This window comes from Sprattus sprattus (genome assembly GCF_963457725.1).
Source record: "Sprattus sprattus genome assembly, chromosome: 3".
In the NCBI taxonomy this organism is placed as follows: domain Eukaryota; kingdom Metazoa; phylum Chordata; class Actinopteri; order Clupeiformes; family Clupeidae; genus Sprattus; species Sprattus sprattus.
Window position 1 is genome coordinate 18,813,339 of NC_137922.1, and position 16,636 is coordinate 18,829,974.

The following is a 16,636-nucleotide window of genomic DNA, read 5'->3' on the forward strand; positions in this document are numbered from 1 at the left end:
CTCTTTCTTTTTCTCTCTCTCACTCTCTCTCTCTCTCTGTCTCTCTGTCTCGCTTTCTATCTCTCTCTCTCTCTCTCTCAGGCCCTCAGGGTGGCTGTATTTACTCCGCCTGCTTGAGAGAAGAGGCCCTTATTGCTGCTCGCGTGATGCATGTCATTTCATTTCTGACTCGTTACAGCTCTCATTACGACAAACCCATCCTGAATCTCTACCACCGGCGCCATTTTCACGCCTGCCGCGATGCTATTTCCCCCTAACAGCAGCAGATACTGTCTGCATCTCTTTAAGCAAGAGGGACATGAAGATATAGTCAATTGCTTGTAGCAAGACGGACATGAAGATATAGTCAATTGCTTGTAGTCTGTTTAAGTTTAGCCTGTAGCACATCCAGCTAGCTCATGTAACAACTTTATGACCGAATAATAATCACTTTGTTCTTACTGTATTGGTCACAGGCACTGAGGCAGAATTCTGGACGTATTCAGACTCACAGTCTACTTTCTCTCATCCACTCCAGAAGCCTAGAATGGTTTCCCCAGACTTAACAGCAGAGAAGAATGGCTTCCACCCCATTCGCCTCCGTTTGTTCAGTCAGCATTTTTTTAACTCGAAATAAAGGCCTTTAGGTTCCAGTCACTTAACTCGACTTTTCCGGGTCAGTTGTAAGCCTTTGAAAGGAGTCCAGGGAAACTCGAGATCCAAGCTCCAGTCTGCTCAGAACACATGGCTCGTCTGAGTAAATGCGCCCAATTACCCAGAAGCAAATAACACAGACACACACACACACACACACACACACACACACACACACACACACACACACACACACACACACACACACACACACACACACACACACACACACACACACACACACACACACACACCAAATAACTACAAAACATGATGATATAGGGCTGCATACACAGCAAAAGACACACACAACCACACAACTGCACATGGATAGAATACACACACACACACAAACACACACACACACACTCACACGCACACACACACACACACACACACACACACACGCATAAACACACACACACACACACAGACCTCCATCACATCAACTGCACAGCAATTTGTCCAAAACCTGGGGGACCAAACCTCTCTCTACAGGCCTCAACAACATTATGATTTCAGACTCCTGTCCAGATCCTCTGGATGCCAAAACACATTTTAAAAGCACAACCAAGAGATTCTCTAGAGAGTGCCAAATGTTTGTGCATGTGTAAAGATTACTGCACCAGGCAAGCAGGCCTAACAATTGCAGAATAATTCCAACAGCCTATTCATATTCACAGCATCTCTTCCTTGAATCTGTGGTATTCAGGGAATGCCACCAAATTGCGTAACACTTGTGAGTGTGACTTTATATTTGCTCTGTGTGAACTATACCCAACTGCTGTTATTAAATTCCCTCTGGTTTAGTGGAAGTTGAAGAGAAATATCATGATGATAATAGCAGCCATCCACAAACACACACACACACACACATCCACACACACAGAGAAACACAGACACATCCACACAAACACTGTCAGACAATTATTCTCAGGGAGGAGAAGGGGCAGAAAAACCTATCTCCGAAGCTTTCACATTGAAATAACTCAGCATGACTCTCCTAAGCTTCCCCCGCAGGATGTATAATTTCAGGATTTCCGCAAATTGTTGCTCGACTTAAGGAGAGCCACACATGGACGAGGGCCTGCCAGAGTGCTGCTTCGTGCCGGTCCAGCGTGCCTTTTGTCATTATGCTGATGTACACGCTTGTATTCTCATGGCGTAGGGAGCGTCGACTGGTAAAAACACACTCAGAGGAGACCGCCTTCATGCCAAGGCACTTTATCAGTGCCGGACGCCGGGGCTTTGGAGCCGGGCTCTACTCCGTGTCCAATCCTTTTCTCAATCACTCCTCCCTGCTTAGCTACATGTAGAGGAAGAGGAAGAAAAAAAACCCTTCTGTGACAGTAATGCCACTGGCATCCCGCTGAGTTCAGTTTCCGGATTTTTCCGTGAGCCGCAGCACAGTAGCTGTGCTGTAATGAGCTCTTTCATAAGTTCTGTGGCAGATCTTAGCAGTAGCGCATTAACATAGGGGAAGTTTGAGGAAGTCTATCCTTTGACCTGTCCCAGCCTTACCTCAGCGGCAGGTATGCCTTCCGGTGGGCGGCACTGGAGAAGCACTTCCTGTTCCAGAGACACTTCCTTCCCCAGAGGCTCCTGGTCAAACGTCTTTCTGAGATCTGCAACACATAATAACAGACATTAGTCATTACAATGGGTCACAGGCACTAAATCTATGACTGTCAGACCAAACAAGCCAATGTGTTGAGCTCTCTCAACAGAACAACTACGGCTGAACTGTAGGTAGCAAAAACTGTCTGCAATTGTGAAAATGTATTGTGCCTCACAGCTCGACATGTGTGATCTTAGGCCTGAATCTGAGAGTCTACCAGGATATATGAACAGGAGGGGGGCTGCAGGACTAAAAACTTACAGAAGATGCCCAAGAGCTGTCTAATTCTATCTCTAATTTTCATTCCCGTTTCCACGAATCGCCTGAATTCAGGGTGTTTAAAAACCACATCCAAATACAACATTCAGTGACAGCGAAATTCGTATGAAAATGAGGCCGCGACACAGAATATCCTCGACCTAGAATGTCCTATACTGTGAGATCTGCGCAGTGCAAAATGCTCATGATCTGATTCACTGAGCTATTCCCCTGCTCTGACAAACATAAGAGGGTCATGCGACCACAAAACAGCCATGAGAAACTTCAACTCCAATGTCCCGCCCCCTCACCCTTTTAGTGTCATCATCCTTTTTCATGGCCTTGGCACTAGCACATTGATTTACATGAGCGATGGATGGTATCTGCTGCATATGCGCTTTTACCCTAGTTTGCCTCGTCACACTAATTAGGCTACATGGATACATTACACCACTCTCCTTTCCCCCCCCACCCCACACACACACACTCATCCCTCCACACTCACCCAACACACCCCCCTGGGGTGCAACGTTCAAGACGAAACATTTTATTGGCACCCTTTTAAAACATTACTATGAAAGATGGCTTCCCATGGGGGAACAGGGCCGAAGCGTATGCTGGCTGCTCCTACATAGTAAAACCACTTAGTTAATAGATTCTTAATGAGCAAATCTGATTTGTTGAGGGGGCGCTCACACAAAGGAATAGCATAAATGAACACTCATGCGCTCCCTTGTGCGCACACATTCTCGGGGTTGGCAAAAAAAAATCTGCTTATGCAAGTAGGTGATCCATAAACCCCTCCATAGCCGGCCCGTGACATTCTGGCTGAGTGCGGGGGGGGCTTTATGCTGGACTTCAGAGAGGTCCCTTCTTACAAGGCCAGTGCAGACGCAGTGCAGTGGCGGATGCTTTTCCAGCTTTTCCTCCTTTAAAGGCTTAAAGTCCTCTTCACCTTCATGCTGATAGACGTACACCCTTTTGGGGTAAGGCTGGCTCAAATGAGTCAATTACTGGGCTGTGGTATTTCTGTGGCTTCTTTTTGAGATGAATGACTGCTCACCTCTATTGAATGAAGGATATAGAAAGACAGACAGACAGAGAGAGAGGACCGATACCCAGAGAGGGAGATAGAAAGAGGTGTGTGTGTGTGTGTGTGTGTGTGTGTGTGTGTGTGTTTGTGTGTGTGTGTGTCTCTCTGTGTGCGTGTGTGTGTGTGTGTGTGTGTGTGTGTGTGTGTGTACATAGAGAGAGTGTGCACTGACAGACAGCTCTCCTGACAGGTGTCTGGATGTGGTCGACAGGAAGGCATCCAGTCTGGAGTTCGGACCTGGACCACTGTACCCAGGAGCCACCCTCACATATGAATCACCAGAGCTACCAATGATGGACGGATGCCCCATTCATCTCTCTCTGTCTCTCTCTTCCTCTCCCTCTGTCTCTCCCAAGCCCCTATGCTCTCTCTCTCTCTCTCTATCTCTCTGTATCTCCCAAGCCCCTATGTTCTCTCTCTCTCTCTCTATCTCTCTGTCTCTCTCTCCCTCTCTTTCTCTCTCTCAAGCTCCTTACTCTATGTTTCTCTCTCCCCTTCACTCTCTCTATCTAGTGCTACTCCAAGCCCCAGCACACAGACCGGCAGGCCATAGAGAGTGAGCAATTTCTCTGGCTCTAATAAAAATCCAATATTTTCTCCAACCACCCCTTTTCTTTAAGTTGATGGAATAGGTGAGAGCTATGAGGCGGGCGGTGAGGGAGGAGAAGCATGAGAGGTCTCTGTGTGTGTGTGTGTGTGTGCCTCTACGCATTTGAAAGAGATAGATAGGTAGATATAGATAGAGGGTGAGTGAGTGAGTGAGTGAGTGAGTGAGAGAGAGAGAGAGAGAGAGAGAGAGGGTTTGCTTGTGTATGTGTAAAGGAGATCACTGTGTGAAGAGTGTGTGAATGTGGGTTAGGGGGGAATGACTAATTTCAATGGGGAATTGGAGCGTGCCATTGCATGATATAGGTAGGGACATAACAAAATGTTTAGCAAAACTACAGCTAAACTGGGGAGAAGATCATTTAAATCTTTTATCAGTCAGCTAAATTAGAAAAATTGTTAATTTTGCATTTGTAACTCAATCATTGTTTTGGCATCAACTCCTGTCATCTCGAGAAAAACATCTCCTAGTAAAACAGGTACCCTTCTGTAAGCAACATAATCCAAATTGTGCAAGCACTTCTGAGTTTAAAAGAATGCACACTAAAGGGTTGTCACTTTGTTTTCAAAATGTGTTAATTCATTTGAATGTGGGGATTTTTTTTTCTATTATTAATTATAAAGACCTATTAACCTATTAGGTTCCTTTTTCAAACGATGCTCTGTTTTGACAAAAAGGTCAGTGATCAAACACACTCATCATCAATCATCAATCATTCGCTGAGCAGTGACGGATCACTGAAGGTGCTTTATGCTTAAAACTGCTGAGGAAAGGATGGATGAAGATGCGATTTACACGATTCCAGACGACATTAACATGAATACTTTCATTTCTAAACCAGCCAGCACAGATGAAGGGACGGATGGATACGTCAACATGGCACCCAGCAGGAACCCAAAAACCCACATTACATCCAGAATGCCTGGTAACTATCTTGATAGAATATTACAACGGTTGCCACAGTGGGTATGAACGGACCGCACATGGTTAAAACATGCCACAGTGGGTATGAACGGACCGCACATGGCTAAAACATGCCACAGTGTGTATGAACAGGCCGCACATGGCTAAAACATGCCACAGTGTGTATGAACAGGCCGCACATGGCTAAAACATGCCACAGTGTGTATGAACAGGCCGCACATGGCTTAAACATGCCACAGTGTGTATGAACAGGCCGCACATGGCTAAAACATGCCACAGTGTGTATGAACAGGCCGCACATGGCTAAAACTGCATTCTGCCTGCTGCAGGAGCACAGAATGGCAAGTGTGCTTTCATGATATGACATATGCGTTTGTGGGAGGGTTGTTAACATGTGCGTTCGTGGGAGGGTTGTGGGAAAAGTGGGAGTGTTGGGCAAAATAATGAGTGGAGAGAGTGCAAGGAGTGACTGATTATGTATTCCGTTGTCTGGTGAAAACTGCGGGGGACAGTGTGCATGTCTTTTGCGGTGTCATTTTAGGCCTTTGAAAACAGGTGTCATCTACACTATTAACTTTGTTTGTTATATCTGCACAAATAGTCCAAGTATTATTTTCTTTTGTGTGGTGTAGAATCTCTGTTTATTAGCGTGTATATTTATGTCCTGATTGCTAAACATTCCATTACTTTTAATGTTGGCCAGTAGTCCCATGATTCCATTCAATTGTGCCCGTGATTGAATGACGCTGTTCAGTGTCCTCTTGATCAAATAATTGTTAATGACGTTGAACATACGGTGGAGATTGATCAATTATTCACAACGATCCTGTCCACATTGAATTCAATTCAATTTTATTGATATAGCGCCAAAACAATAAAAATGTCTCAAATGTGCCATGACTACAATCTTAAAACATTGCATCGTTGTCTTGCAATGTTTACTGCAGTTTTGCCGATTTCTGAGAAAAAGGAACAGAGACTCATTTCTCAACTTTGCTTAAGTTAGCATAAAGAAGAGCTCTTTACTGCTCCTGTGTGGGCGCAAACTCTGCATGAACCATCTCACATGCTTTCACATGGACCTCTCTTGGCAGCTTCCTCTTTCAAACATTGCTCTGTTTGGGGAAAAGGTCAAAAGGACAGACACGGACAAAAACACAATCATTTGTTGAGCAGTGAGAGATCACCAAAGGTGCTTTAGCGATGCTTAATACTGCTGAGGAGAGGATGGATAAAGGGGTGATTTATGCAAATCCAGACGACATCGACATAGATATTGACATTTCCAAACCAGCCAGCAGAGGTGAAGGGACGGATGGATACGTCAACATGGCACCCAGCAGGAACCCACAAAAGCCCATTACATCCAGAATGCCTGGTAACTATCTTGATGAAATATTTCTTTACAGTTGCAATGACCCTGTGAAATATATACTGTAAAATTGCAACTGAAACAAAGACTGCATATGCACATATTGTAAATATTATGAACTTAGTTACTTAAAGCTTATAAAATAAAATGATGACCAACATTTGTTTCTGCACATTTTAATAACTTTCTGTTGTTCTCTAGGTCTGCCACCTGCTTGCGCTGGTGCAGTACAGACAAACAGCTGTTCCCGATGGGTCACTGTGTCTATGGGGCTGCTGTGTGTTCTACTGCTGGTCCTGACCACACGCCTGTGTGTCAAATTCACCTCAGAAAGAGACCAGCTGAAGACTGAGCTAGACCAGTTAAAATCGACATTCAGAAACTTAACCGAGGACAGAGACCAGCTAAAGTCTGAGAGAGACCAGTTAAACTCCATGTTCAGCGCCTTATCCAAGGACAGAGACCAGCTCCAGAGCAACTATGTCAGTGTGACCAGAGAGAGGGACCAGCTACGGGCCATCAACAAACAGCTACAGAGTCAGATCACCTGCAATAGATTATCTTGGATCTCTTGACATATTTTGTCATTTTTAAAATAAGTAATTATTTGTTGTAATCATTTTACTGAATTATATTCGAAATTGTGTGTGGTCCTCTCAGAGCCACCCTGTCCCAGCGGATGGATACAATTCAACTGTAAATGCTACAGGGTCTGGCCTGGCCCACAAACCTGGTCGGGGGGCAGACAACAATGTCAAGGCATGGGAGCAGACCTGGTGATCATCACCAGCAGAGAAGAACAAGTAAGAGAGAGAGAGAGAGAGAGAGAGAGAGAGAGAGAGAGAGAGAGAGAGAGAGAGAGAGTGAGAGAGAGTGTGTGTGAGTGAGTGAGTGAGTGAGTGAGTGAGTGAGTGAGTGAGTGAGTGAGTGAGTGAGTGAGTGAGTGAGTGAGTGTGTGTGTGTGTGTGTGTGTGTGTGTGTGTGTGTGTGTGTGTGTTTGTGCTTGTTGCTTTGTTTTTCCAAGTAATATATATGTCTGATGCACTTCTCTGACTTCCAAAGGACTTCCTTACTAAACTGAAGCAACATGGTTGGATTGGGCTGGAGAGGAAATACAACGGCTGGATCTGGGTGGACAACACTCCAACTTTCATCAGGTCAGATAGACTTTTATCTCATGTCCTCTTTCTCCCTTTGTTTGTTATGTTGTGTCATGCTGATTTAGCTGTTAAGCTGAACACCAGAGTCACTCCACCCTTTCAGTTTGGAAAATAAGCGAAGTCTCAGTCACCTCAGAAATTGTGAATGTCAGCAGTGGTCTGAGCCTACTGAGCAGACAAATACCTCTATGTGTGTTCTGAACTACATCAGCCAACTATTCATCTGTAAAAGCTAAAGCTGATTGGTTAACCTGTTAGCTTAGTGGGATATACAGCCGCGGAAAAAATTAAGAGACCACTTCAAAATTATCAGTTTCTCTGGTTTTACTTTTTATTGGTATGTGTTAAAGTAAAATGTACATTTTAGTTTTATTCTATAACCTACTGGCAACATTCCTACCAAATTTCAAATAAAAATATTGTCATTTAGATCATTTATTTGCAGAAAAATGACAATTGGTCAAAATAGCAAAAATGATGCAGTGTCTTCAGATCTCGAATAATGCAAAGAAAACAAGCTCATATTCATTTTTAAACTACACAATACTAATGCTTACACTTAGGAAGAGTTCAGAAATCAATATTTGGTGGAATAACCTTGATTTAAAATCACAACTTTCATGTGTCTTGGCATGCTCTCCACCAGTCTTTCACATTGCCGTTGGGTGACTTTGTGCTACTCCTGGCGCAAGAATTCAAGCAGCTCGGCTTCTTTTCATGGCTTGTGACCATCCATCTTCCTCTTGATCACATTTCATAGGTTTTTTATGGGATTCAGGTCTCGAAATTGGGCTGGCCATGACAGGGTCCTGATCTGGTGGTACTCCATCCACACCTTTACTGGCCTGGCTGTGTGGCATGGAGCATTGCCCTGCTGGAAAAAACACTTCTCAGAGTTGGGGAACATTGTCAGAGCAAAAGGAAGCAAGTTTTTCTTCCGGGACAACGTTTTACTTTGCCTGGCTGAGGTTTGTAAAAGACCATAAGGATTGAAAAAGCGGACTGGAGGTTCTTCTAAGTTCGTCTTCTCTGATGAGTCCGATTTCACAGTAGGTGCAAGACTCTCTGGCTTGTAGGCCTCTCCAGGTCTCCGTCTAACCATCAGACGACCATGTGTTAGGCAAAGCTGAAAATTGGACTCATCAGAGAAGACGAACTAGAAGACCCTCCAGTCCGCTTTTTTCAATCCTTATGGTCTTTTACAAACCTCAGCCAGGCAAAGTACAACGTTGTCCCAGAAGAAAAACTTGCTTCCTTTAGCTCTGACAATGTTCTCCAACTCTGAGAAATGTTTTTTCCAGCAGGGCAATGCTCCATGCCACACAGCCAGGCCAGTAAAGGTGTGGATGGAGTACCACCAGATCAGGACCCTGTCATGGCCAGCCCAATTTCGAGACCTGAATCCCATAAAAAACCTATGAAATGTGATCAAGAGGAAGATGGATGGTCACAAGCCATGAAAAGAAGCCGAGCTGCTTGAATTCTTGCGCCAGGAGTAGCACAAAGTCACCCAACGGCAATGTGAAAGACTGGTGGAGAGCATGCCAAGACACATGAAAGTTGTGATTTTAAATCAAGGTTATTCCACCAAATATTGATTTCTGAACTCTTCCTAAGTGTAAGCATTAGTATTGTGTAGTTTAAAAATGAATATGAGCTTGTTTTCTTTGCATTATTCGAGATCTGAAGACACTGCATCTTTTTTACTATTTTGACCAATTGTCATTTTTCTGCAAATAAATGATCTAAATGACAATATTTTTATTTGAAATTTGGTAGGAATGTTGCCAGTAGGTTATAGAATAAAACTAAAATGTACATTTTACTTTAACACATACCAATAAATAGTAAAACCAGAGAAACTGATAATTTTGAAGTGGTCTCTTAATTTTTTCCGCGGCTGTATATACAGTATATATATATTTTTTTTTTTACAATTTCCGCCTATTTTTCACTGTTTCATTTGAAACTTAAATATCTATGGTTCTACACATTACATAATACTATTCATGGCGTAAATTAAAGAAGACACTTGGGCCATCAACTGCAATTAATTAAAGTTTTTCAGTGTGGTGAGTTCTCCTTTCTGTATGTTACGATGATTTATACAATGTTATTGAATGAAATTGTAAAATGTAATTTTCACGATGTTTCAGTTTCTGGGAAGCTGGACAGGGTTCCGCCTCTTCTGAGAATTGTGCCCTTTTTAATCCATCACAAGATACGTTGATCACAAACTGGCATGACTACCCATGTGGCAATGCATATGCCTTTATTTGTGAAAAATCGGCTTACATCTGATTTGTTTACAATTTACTGAATAACTGCTTGAATTGTTTCACAACTGCCTTATTTTACTGACTTTGTGCACCAACCACCAAGTCTGCTTGAGAGAGCAATGTGGCCGTTGTTTTAGTTTTGTTTGTGTGGCATTTTTTACTGCAGTTTATTTGGTGGTTTAAACAGTGGCAGTGGCAGTTGGTGGTTTACACCATGGCGGAAAACGTGCATGACTAACCATATGATTTCTGCCGTGTCACATCTAAGACTAAGCCTTGTTGGCATTATGTTGGCATTATTGTTATTATTTGGGGGAAATGTGGGGCTTCTATATCTGTAGCAATGAAAGTATAGACTTGGACTTTGTTGATCTATTTTATAAATTGTGTTATAATTTATGTTGATAGATACATTACAGTCCTCATAACTAATCCAACATTAACATGTAATATACCATTCACTTGTATATATGATGTCAATATACTCTTCCAATTGAGCTTTTTTTAAACTTGGCATGTATTCCAGTTCAAGATTTACCCTGTGAGCAACAATATGGCTCAATGTCCTGTGACGTTAAATAATTATAAACTTTAATAATAGTCAATAAATCACTTTGAGATTGACAGGGAATTTAATAGTAAAATAGCATAGTATAGCATAATACTGTTATTTGTTTAATAGTACATACTGCATGGAGAGACAACAGGTATGGAGACAGCAGTGGATGTGACCGTGACCGTAAGTCAGTCGGTTTAGGTACAGAGCCAAAGCAGAAATGTGTGTTTGGTGACTCTAACCCACTGCTTCATGTATGTCATGGTGACCACTAGTCTACAGTCAGAAACCTGAAGATCTAGACACCAGAAACTTCCATCTTGCTTTTCAGCATAGAGCTCTACCCCTCTAATGTCTGGGAGGTTAATTACTTTACAGTATTTTACTTCTCAGTATGTTCCTCCGAGGTTAGCTATAACAAACAGGATTAACAGAACTAACCACCATCTAACCAACTGACCACAAACACCTACATCCCTCCTTCATATCAGTGAATGGTTCTTTAAAAAGATGGCTTAGGTCAGATGGCTTGTTCTGCATTTGTTTCATTGCTCAGTGCTTTTATGCTACAATCAGTTCAAATGTATTAGATTTGATGTCAAGTTGCTATGAAAAGCCTTCTTGAAGGAAATAACACAGTACAAGAGGGTGTAACTGCCTCAATGCCAGTGCTTCATGTGCCATGTGCAAGAGACAGGGAGAGACGTAGAGAGAGAGAGAGAGGGAGAGAGAGAGAGAGAGAGAGAGAGAGAGAGAGAGAGAGAGAGAGAGAGAGAGAGAGAGACAAAGAGCGTGATGGAGACTTCATTGGAGGTTAGGGCAACAGGGCTTCTGACTTCAGGAAGGAGCAGAGCAACTCTACAGCTGGAGTAACAGCAGCAGTAGCAAAAGTAGCATGTCCCCATTGTACTATGCAATTGTATGTGTCGCTGCCAAATGTGAGTCCCTGCGTAATTGTGAGTCCGCATGCGCAAACACAAATGGTTTACGGCAGAAGGCTCAGGAGCAAACTATCCAAGACGCGCATGCTCATACATGGTTCAATATCAACGTATCTGGCTTCTCATAACGCATAATGTAGGTTTATTTAACGTAGTGTTTTATAATTTTGTCAACGGTTTACAGCATAAGGCCTAACATCGACATATGGGGCTTGTCTTCATGCATAATGTGGGTATATTTACTGGTATATTTAATTGTGTTGTAAACGGTGAACAGCTAAGGCTCAACGTCAACATATGGGGCTGGTTTTAACGCATAATACCGGTACATTTAATGTTATATTTAATTGTGTTGTAAATGGTTAACAGCATTTGGAAAAGGTATTTATATCTGTGATAAAGACAGTGTCTAAGTTTGATCATATGGGGCTATGATCATATGGGGCTATGTTGTATTACTGTTACTAGTAATGAATGCACTGCTTAACTAATAATTCAATAAACATGAAGCTTAACATCATAAACCTTGGTGGATTTCAAACGTTAAACAAATGCGCTTGTCATTCCACTTCATGCTGTACACCACCAGCATTACCTGGCTCGTTGTACCACAAAAGTGTCGCAAAGTGACGCATGCGGACTTACATCAGGCAGGGACTCACATTTGGCAGCGACAGTATGCTCAAAGCACAATTGGGTGCTGTTATGTAACCACAGTTTCACTTTCACTTTTGATGATTATCTCCCCCTACTTATTGCAATAAAAGATACAACTACTTTTGTGTGTACTATTCATTACAATCTTTTCTACTGTATATCTTTTTCAAGTGAAATAATTAGTCAAAAATATCAGGTAAAATCACTGTAAAATTGAATGTGCCTATCATTTAATTTCAGTTGTGCCATGACTACAATCTTAAACACTGCATCGTTGTTGTTGCAACATTTACTGCTGTTGTTGCTGATTTCCAATAAAAAAAAACAAAAGACTCTGTTACCGGTAGAGCCATTGAAGCGCTCAGCTAACTGGACCCAGTTCCTCTCCTTCTTCTCTGGTGTACTGTTGTTAGTCCTCATATCCTCATTTGTAACCCCAAAGTCCTCCATCAACTCGGTCCGCAACTTCTTTTTAAATGTTGAAAAGCTTGACCCTCTTGACCAGAGCGAGATACATGCTGGGTACATGCTTAGCCTACCAAACGTTGTTTTTTTTAAATCATTTGACACAATTTCCAAGTAGAACCACCTGGTCTGGCGAATGACAACTGAAATTATTTCCCCATATATTTTCTACTGGAAATGTAGTTTTACCAGTTGGATGCCAACATACAGTAGCCTAGCCTACTTGCTTTGTTTCTTGACTTTATTTCTTGATCTATTCCAGTTTTAGGTAGTTATTCTGACAAACACAAACACAAACACACACACACAGACATATAGCAGGAGAGGGAGGGAAGGAGTGCGAGTGAAAGGGTGCTGAAAGATTGGACCAAGCGAAGCAGAGCATCCAAGGCTGATCCCTCCGGTCATGCTTTGTAACCCCGGTAACTCTCTGACACAGCATCTAATCCCTGGTCCTGCTCTGCGGACCCACTGCTGCAGACACACCACTGCCACTGCCACTGTCACAGCGGAGGCAGGCGAGTAGGACTGACACAAACCGACTCTGACCGGCCGAGCGTGGACCCGCACCTCAACAGAGAGCCAAGGCAGAACAGAGCTCAAGACTAAAGCTAAAGACTCCCACAGCCGAACAGACCCCTTCAGGACACTTTCCCTTGTACTCAACCTGTAGCCTGATAATGCAGTGAATGATGCTCTTGTGAGTGTGTATGTGTGTGTGCTTCACAGCTCTTGATGCATGTTCACCAAGAACACTTAGAGCTGAGCTTGGATAATATCGCCGGAAAGTTCTCAAGTGTTTTGGCTCAGTGGCATGGGAGGAATAAAGAGAAGAGGACAAGATGGAGTGGCCCGAGTGGAAATGTGACTAAAGGGAGACCTTTACTGTCAAAGTCAAAGGAAAAGTCACTCTGTCTCCTCCACTCACTTTTCCTTATGGGTCTTACTAGCTCTATCCCACTTCATCTCTCTTTGTCAGCTTTCCTACTCTCGCTATGTACCCCCTCCATTCCTTTCCCTTCCTCTATCTCGTCCCCCTCATCTCTCTTTCTCTCTCTCTCTCTCTCTCTCTCTCTCTCTCTCTCTCTCTCTCTCTCCCTCTCTCTATTTCTCTCTCCTGACGGGGTGTTTCTCTGCGTAGCTGCATTTGTTCCGCCTGGCTCTACGCGAATGAAGGGAGTGTCCCAGCAGGGCGTCTCTGAGACCAGCTTCCTCAGGGGAGCTCCACGGCTTCTCTTAAGCTGTGGTACACTACGCCAGATTTGGCACTGGAGATTTATACAGTGTGTGTGTGTGTGTGTAGGTTTGTAGGCATGTGTGTTCACTTCCATAGACTTATAAACACACCTGAAAAGCCATCATCAGCCACCGAATGTCAGAGAGCTGAAAGAATCTTATTGTTGCCGTGGGAACCGGCTTGTGAGATACGGGCGTTCTCTCTAGTGCTGAGATGGCAGCCTCAGCTAGTTCCACTTGTGATGCACAAAACACAGATATTCATCTGTTCACTTGCACAACCACTGCCTCACTGGTATTCAGTCAGTCAGTCAGTCAGTCAGTCACAGTCAGTCACAGTCAGTCAGTCAGTCAGTCAGACAGTCAGTCAGTCAGTCAGTCAGTCAGTCAGTCAGTCAGTCACCGTCAATCAGTCAGTCAGTCAGTCAGTCAGTCAGTCACAGTCAGTCACAGTCACAGTCACAGTCAGTCAGTCAGTCAGTCAGTCAGTCAGTCAGTCAGTCACCGTCAATCAGTCAGTCAGTCAGTCAGTCACAGTCAGTCACAGTCAGTCAGTCAGTCAGTCAGTCAGTCAGTCAGTCAGTCAGTCAGTCAGTCAGTCACAGTCAGTCACAGTCAGTCAGTCAGTCAGTCAGTCAGTCAGTCACAGTCAGTCACAGTCAGTCAGTCAGTCAGTCAGTCAGTCAGTCAGTCAGTCAGTCACAGTCAGTCAGTCAGTCAGTCAGTCAGTCAGTCAGTCAGTCAGTCACCGTCAATCAGTCAGTCAGTCAGTCAGTCAGTCAGTCACAGTCAGTCACAGTCAGTCAGTCAGTCAGTCAGTCACAGTCAGTCAGTCAGTCAGTCAGTCAGTCAGTCAGTCAGTCAGTCACCGTCAATCAGTCAGTCAGTCAGTCAGTCAGTCTCTCTGTGACTCACACCATTCAGTGGACGTATTGGTGTTTGTTTAGCGGTAAGAGGAATTGTGTGAGTATATACATGGGGTTATTGTATTCAATACAATGTATTGTATAGATATGCATTATGTGGGATTGTGTGGGTGGACAGAGCGCTTCCCTTTCTTATTCTTTTGTACTCTTCTCTAGTGTTCGCTTGCAAACAAAGGAATCTTGATGAATTACTCCATAATTATGAGCCAATTTTAGGCATTTTAGTTCAACTCCAGCTTCAGTGTTCTGGTCCGTCTAAGTGGTTTCCTGTCTTCACAAAGATCACCACCAGTGACATTTAGCCAGCTTCACATGGACTCCCTTTGACGCTAGTAAACCTAAATGGTTTTGTCTTGTGACTATCACACTCAGACCGTGACTCGTTACCTTTTATGATAATTACAACTGTTTCATAACCCAACAAGAAATGATTTGCCTAATAGGAGCTGGCTGTGTGACTGACTGAGGAAGGGTATTGAGTTATTTAAAATGACACACTGCTCCTCATTTCAAACCCGTGCACACCATCTGGGTTTGTAAGAGATGGGTTGAGAAGGTTGTGATTTCTCCAGGGGGACAGCCAGAATAAACAGAGTGATCCGAGCTCTCTTGCCTGAATTGCTTAATTGGGACGACATAACGAGATTTAATTTCTTCAGCATCTGTTCCTCACGGGGAGAGTACGTAAATGAGGGAGTAAATGTGACTGCAGAAAAAGAGCTCCAACCCAGAGAAAGTGGACATTTAACACAGGAGAGTGGTCTCACCCAGCGTTAGTGTGTTATAGAGCATTCAAAGCCAGTGTGTGTGTGTGGGGGGGAGGGGTGTAGGTATGTGGGTGTGTGTGTCACTTTCTAGAAAACACAAGGTCGCAGCACAATTCTCTGCGCTGGGACACTCACTGTCACCTCTCCCACCAAAGACAGGCATTGCATCGACTGCCACAGCAATGAAAGAGCTGAACAGCATGAAATTGGTCAGCAACAATGCCCATTACATGACCGGGGAGGCTTTGAGTATTGATGCATGTTTTTGTTAGCAAACAGATAGAACACACAGTTGGGAGAGCCTGAACAAGGAAAGTGAAAGTGAAGTTGTTTCATCCAACATTGGTTCCCTCAGGGAGTCCACCTTCTGTCAACTCTCTCCCTGGCACCTCCCCATGGCGGAGAATTGAGAGCGGAGAAGGAGTATGAGTGGAGGAGGGAGGATTTAGTGGGTTTTGGTCAGATAAACACCCAGATCGAGATGAGTCCGAGTGATTCGCCACGTTCTGTCGCTCTGGCACTCCCTGTCACATGGAGTGACTTACTGACATCTCCACCCCCCCCCCCCCCCCCCCCCCCCCCCCCCCTCCACCGCACCCCCCCCCCCGAGCACATCAATCTACACCCCCACCACCCCACCACACCCCATGGCACCACCCTGGACACCAGCTGCTTGCCCTGCTACTGTACAACACATTAGTGCCACGTTTCTGACGTGCTCTCTGGCAGTTCGAAAAGAGAAGGAAACACACAGAGAGACAAACAGAGAGAGACAGAACGAAGGTGAGAGACATAGACAGATAGAGAGAAGGTGAGAGAGACAGAGAGAGAGAGATAGAGCGAGAGAGATAGAGAGAGATGGAGAGACAGAGAGAGAGTGAAAGAGAAAGAAAGATAGAGAGAGTGAAAGAGAGAGAGAGAGACAGAGAAAGAGAGAGAGATATATATATAGAGAGATAGAGAGAGAGTGAGGAGAGAGAGAAAGACAGAGAGAGAGATAGAGAGAGTGAAAGAGAGAGAGAGAGATAGAGAGAGTGAAAGAGAGAGAGAGCGATAGAGAGAGTGAAGAGAGAGAGAGACAGAGAGAGAGATAGAGAGAGTGAAAGAGAGATAGAGAGAGTGAAAGAGAGAGAGAGAGAGAGAG

General features: G+C 43.9%; 1 protein-coding gene across 1 annotated transcript in view; it reads right to left on the bottom strand.

The window, feature by feature from the left end:
• The window catches only part of unc5cb (unc-5 netrin receptor Cb), a gene marked incomplete at its 3' end in the record, with an annotated part of 155,429 nt that overhangs the window by 50,162 nt on the left and 88,631 nt on the right, over window positions 1-16,636 (bottom strand). Inside the window, exon 4 of the mRNA XM_080833862.1 lies at window positions 2,155-2,258. Coding sequence (XP_080689988.1) covers window positions 2,155-2,258 — 104 coding nt within the window. The remainder of the gene's footprint in view (window positions 1-2,154; window positions 2,259-16,636) is intronic.